This window comes from Rhinopithecus bieti, unplaced genomic scaffold, assembly GCF_001698545.2.
Source record: "Rhinopithecus bieti isolate Rb0 unplaced genomic scaffold, ASM169854v2 scaffold_13272, whole genome shotgun sequence".
Taxonomy (NCBI): domain Eukaryota; kingdom Metazoa; phylum Chordata; class Mammalia; order Primates; family Cercopithecidae; genus Rhinopithecus; species Rhinopithecus bieti.
Window position 1 is genome coordinate 197733 of NW_016807355.1, and position 5674 is coordinate 203406.

Here is a 5674-nt window from a genome sequence, read left to right on the forward strand (position 1 = left end):
TACAGTCACATCCTCAGGTACATGAGGTTAGGGCTTCAAAGCATGAACTTTTCTTAGATATGTACAAGCCCATAACAGGCATAGAGTAGGCCCTCAAAGCAAATTTTAAATTACCTCAGTGATCTTATTCCAAAATTATCCAAAGTCTGCCTTCTCTGCTTTATATGTATCAAAGCAACTGTCCATTGAAGGTTAGACCTTCCGATGACTTGCTGGCAGGAGCGAATAGACTAATCGTGCTAATGCAAGCATTCTGCTCCATGTGACAACTATTTTTCACTGTAAAGTAAATCAATTGGGATTCTAGTGTTTGCCTCACTCAGGTGTGCACTTTACTCAGCTTGAGATAGTCTGGAAGGTCTCATCACCTGAGCACTGACAATTGTGCATCTCTGGGCTTTCTGAGGCAAGAATCAGGTCCTGGAATGTGGTGGATGGCGGTGGTACCACTGGTGCAGTCTTCCCTGGCACAGGCCCCTCTTCCCTAATTATTCCCATTTTACAGATGGTCAGAGAGGTTAGGTAAATTTTACAAAGTCACACAGCTAATAAGTGGTGGCAGAGTCAGAATCCACCCCCTGGTTCTGATGACAAAGCCCAAGATTTGTCACTGTCCTGACCTTCTTTCTTCTATGAATAGACACGCAAAAACAAGTGGCAACGGACTCTTCAATTCCCTGGTGTTGTCTATGTCATTCCTTATGGGGAACTGCTGCTTTGGAAAAAATGGAGAGTGGCAAGACTGAAATCCAAGCAGCCTAACTGACAAGGAACAGATAGCTCTGTGGAACCGTCTGGTCGAGCTTCAACTCAAATCACTCTCATCAGATTGGGGTTCTGGTTCACAGACTCCCAGTCATATTTTGGCACTCGCTTCAGGCCTGGATCTTTTAAACCAGGGACTGCAGAAAAGAATGTATCAGGAACAAGCACACAGGAAGGAGGAAGGGCCAGGCCCAGTGACTCACACCTGTAATCCCAGAGCTTTGGGAGGCTTAGGCAGGAGGATCATTTGAGGCCAGGAAGTTTGAGAGCAGTCTGGGCAGCATTGTAAGACCACATCTCCACACACACACAAAAAAAATTAGCCAGGGGTGGTGGTGTGAGCACCTGTAGTCCCAGCTATTCAGGAGGCTGAGGCAGGAGGATTGCTTGAGCCTATGAATTTGAGAATGCAGTAAGCTGTGATTGCACCAGTGCACTGTGGCCTGGGCAACTGAGTGAGACCCTGACGCTATTAAAAAAAAAAAAAAAAAAAAAAGGAGGAATGTCAGGAGTGTGTCCTGCCCACGGTCAAGTCCTACCAAAGCTGCTTTTTCCACTTCCCCTAGGCCTCCTGTCTCCACCTGTAAGACCAGCTTTCTGCCTCTTTCCAAGTTTAGTATTATTTTCCTGCTTTGTATCATAAACCCTGCAAGGACTAGAGCATGTGAACCCATGAGGAGAAGCCATGCAAAGTGATTAAGAGCAAGCCATTAACATGGCAGAACTGGATTTAAATCCAAGTTAACCTTTCTTCTGAGATAGAAAGATGGTGATCACAGCCCCAAACTTATAGGTGAATCATGAAGAATAAATGTGATAATAAAGTTAAATTCTTGGCATACAGTGAGTGCTCAATAAAGGATATTAAAACCTAGACCTGTGGCTTGGGTCTTGCGTGATAATCTTCTGGAATTTGACAGCTATTTTCACAAGCTTAAGACACACTGTTTCCTCTCTCCCTTCCTCTTTTAAGGCTGTAAGACATCAGTAGGCAGGGTTTGAGTTCCAGCTTAGCTACGAATTGGCCATATGACCTTGTACAAATGACTCACGTGTTAAGGATTCAGTTTCTTTATCTGCAATATAGTAGTAACACTTCAGTGACCCCATGCGGCAAGTTCGCACTCCTGGGCCCCCTGGGCCGTACATGGGACCAGGCGCTGCGGAGCAGGAGGTGGTGCCTGTCGTGGGCGGATGGCGGGGTGCTTAGGGGCGGGAGGTGGCACCCCTGGAGCACAGCAGACTGCAGGACCTGAGCCCTGCCCCGCGGGGAGGCAGCTGCTAGCCAGCAATGGGAACGGAACAGCGCCGCCGCAGCCTCAGCCCCTGGCAAAGCGCTGGGCAGCTAGGGAACAGAGCCCTGGAGGGGCTCTGCTCGGCCCTCAGAGATGGACAAAATGTTGGAATCAAGCACATTCCTGCAATCCAGTGTGACATTTCGGTTAAAACCAGCAATGGAGGTCATTTTGCTTTACCAAATTATCCTGTCTCATATCCAAACAAGGAGTGTATCTACATTTTGGAAGCTGCTCCATGTGAAAGAATTGAGTTTTGATGAACATTAATATTATATAGAGCCATCATTTGAGTGTCAGTTTGATCACTTGGAAGTTCCAGATGGGCCATTTGGTTTCTCTCCCCTTATAGATCGTTATTGCAGCATGAAAAGCCCTCCATTAATCAGATCAACAGGGAGATTCATGTGGATTAAGTTTAGTTCTGATGAAAAGAACTAATATTCATTTATTCCAGATCCAGACTTTACTTACCTAGCAGATTGTGGGTTTGAGCTCTCGAGAGCAGATGGAATAGTGCACTCTAGTCAGGTAGAACAAGAAGAGAAAATAAAACCTAGCCAAGTCATTGATTGCATCCGGACCATGAAAGCCACTCCAAAAGCTAGGATTTAAGGTTCCTAGATTATCGAATGGAGCACTCAAATAAATGCAAGAGAGACTTTGTTGCAGTCTATGATGAAACCAGTTATATTGAAAACCTGAAGGCCAAGTTTTGCAGCACTGTGGCCAGTGATGGAATGCTTAAAACAGGAATAGGAGTGATACAAGTGTGGGCAGATCAAGGTCGTTGGCTTAGCAGGTTTCAAATGCTCTTTGCTTCCTTCATTGAGCATAACACATACTGTTTATCTACCCACCCATCAATAGGCATTTTGTCTGTTTCCACCTTCTGGCTATTGTGCGTAATGCTGCTGTGAACTTTGGTGTGCAAGTAACTGAGTTCCTGCTTTCCATTCTGTGGAGTATAGAGCTAAAAGTAAAATTGCTGGATCATCAGCTCCCTGCACAGGCAGCACTGTCTTTTGACATAGCAACATGTGCATCAACAATCCTTTAGTCTGTAATGATGTCCAAAATTGTATATATCCTTGGGATGAAAATCATTGTAAAGAAAAGAGAAAAGGCAGGACTATTGGAACAAATCACTGAAACTCATGGGACAATTATTGACATTACTTCAGAGATTGTCTTGGTCCTTCTCATTATTTCTGTGTTAGTAGAAGTGAAGCAGCCTCAAAAGAAGGTCATGGCTGACGAAACTGCTTTTCACAAAACCGGGTTCCAAGAAATGTTTGATCCTTTTCATTGTGAACTGTTTTCGCTAAGGGACAAAGACATTTCTGCAAATCTGACAGACTTGTCAGAAGAACTGAACAACTACCAGAAGACATGGCGCTCCTCCACCACCTCCCAGTGCATCCACGACCACCACTGGGGTTCGCTGACCTCCAGCATCAAACAAAGCAGGACCAACCTCAGTTCCGTGGAACTTCCTTTCCGAAATGACTTTGCACAACCACAGCCAATGAAAACATTCAATAGCACCTTCAAGAAAAGTAGTCACACTTTTGAACAGGAAACGAGTGCCCTAAACAGCCGCTAGAAGACCAAGTAATGGAGGCGATTCCCTGTGAAATTTATGTCAGGAGGCAAGAAGATTCTGCATAAGCATTCACATCCCTCGAACTCTAATCTTCTGCTAAAGGTGATGTGAATTCTTAAGTGTGTACATATGCAGCCTCCAGGGCACCATACTGTTTCCCGTAGGCAACCTCCAGGGAACCATACTGTTTCCAGCAGCCAACCCTTTTGTCCCGCCACAACTACGATGACCTTGATTTGCCATTAATCTATTGTATGGTGATGTTTTTATTCTCTCAGGCTGTCTATATATGTTAAACCAATCAAGGAACTTACTCTATTCAGTGGAAACAATAATCATCATCCATTGCTTGCTGTCATAAAGCACCACCAGTTAAAAAGTATTGGAAGAGGTGGTTGGATGGAGCCAGGTTTGGGCTGCCTATTAGTTTTAGCAAGGGGGAATACTACTCTTGACTGATACAGCTCTGTCAATATTCTGATCCCACGATAGACTTAAAAAAAAAAAAAGACATAGTAGTAACAGCTATTATTTAATAGGCCACATTCCCTGATGAGTGTATTAATGCACTATATAATTTAATCTTCCTAACCCTGTGAGAAAGGCATTTTCCCCAATTTAGATGAGAGGTTCAGTAGCTGGCTAAGGTTACTCTGCTAGTGACTTACCAGGTCAGAATTCAAACCCTGAGCAGCTAGGCTTCACAGCTGATGCTCTTTTGCCTGCATCAGCCTCCTGCCCATGGCTGTCCCTCCCACAGGCCTTTGGTGTGAGCATAGAGATTGTGGCTGTGAAACTGCTTTCTGTGTTGTACAGAAACAGAACAAATTCCAGTTATTGTGTGATCTAACATGCTGGCTCCCTATCTACCCTCCCTTTGGGGCCCATCTCTTAACCCACAAGAACCCCAGTGAAAGGAATCAGTTGAGAAACCTATTGCTCTGTCCCTGAACAGCTTCCCCCTCTAGATCTGAGATGGTTGTCTTGGGAACCAAGCAAATTCCTTGCTGTCTGCTCTGAGTACGGGCCGGCTGGTAGGGCTGCCAGAGATGGGCTTCTGCTGGTTTATCAGGTGCTGTTGGCCTTGGTGGTTTAGAACACTTGAAGATTAGGGAGGAATCAAGAGATGTGGGGTAGTTTAAAAAAAAAAAAAACCTCAGAAATTTGGGTAGAGACCAAAACCTGTCAGGAAGACCATCAAACTCGACCTTGACTCTGAAGTTCCCAGGCAGAGAAGGGGACAGGATGGAACGTGGGAAGATCAGAAAGAGGAAGAAGAGACAAAGTAAAGGTGGGAGTCAGAATGCAGCAAAACTCCTACTCAGAGAATATCAGTGCCAGGCTCTTAGAGGAGGGTGGGGACCTTGGGCATAGGCAGAAGGAGCTGCCAAGACACTAAATTCACCCAGATAGGCAGGCTCGATTCATCATTGCTGCTTGTACCACCCCCTTTAAGGGACCTCAGGACAGTCAGTTTTGATGGGAAGCATGGTTAGGGCTTCAAGAGTTCCTCAAGGGCTGGTGCCAGGTGTTTAGTTAAAGTGTGGGAAAAGGAAGGATGGTGGGGCTACAGAGGCAAAAGCGAGCAGAGGGAAGATAGTACACTAGCACACCTGCTCCATGACTGCCAAAGCTGGTTCCAGTGACAGGCTTCATCTTTGACCTTGATTCAGCCTTCACTGAGCCAGAGCCACCAACTCAAGTCACACCCTGCCCTTAGGAAATCTACCAACTTGTTGCAAGAATCACAAGCCATTACTACCCAAATTCACTCATTTTCTCATCAGTCTCCCCAGCAAAGAAAAATTTCTCTCATGTTTCAATTCACAATATACAAAGCACTCAGCTCATGTCTGATAATACTACAATAAGCTACAATACACTAGAACCCAACCTAGCATCCATATCAAAAACCCTTATTTTTCTCATTGATTTAAAGGGATCTGCATATCAAGGCACTTGCGTGTTGGAGATGGGACTACAAATACCCATTCCCCTTGCCTCCAGG

At 45.2% G+C, this 5674-nt stretch overlaps 1 protein-coding gene across 1 annotated transcript; it reads left to right on the forward strand.

The window, feature by feature from the left end:
* The first annotated feature begins 2869 nt into the window (after positions 1 to 2869).
* LOC108535423 (neuropilin and tolloid-like protein 2) lies at positions 2870 to 3666 on the forward strand. Its single transcript, XM_017881438.1, has 2 exons — positions 2870 to 2894; positions 3176 to 3666. Exons 1-2 carry the CDS (start codon positions 2870 to 2872, stop codon positions 3664 to 3666), a joined length of 516 nt encoding a protein of 171 aa, XP_017736927.1.
* Positions 3667 to 5674: the final 2008 nt, after the last annotated feature.

Bases quoted from the DNA above. Each gene is read 5' to 3' on its own strand.
- LOC108535423 (XM_017881438.1), top strand. From the start codon at position 2,870: ATGCTCTTTGCTTCCTTCATTGAGC. The intron at 2,895-3,175 runs ATAACACATACT...TCATTGTAAAGA, and splicing joins CTTTGCTTCCTTCATTGAGC to AAAGAGAAAAGGCAGGACTA.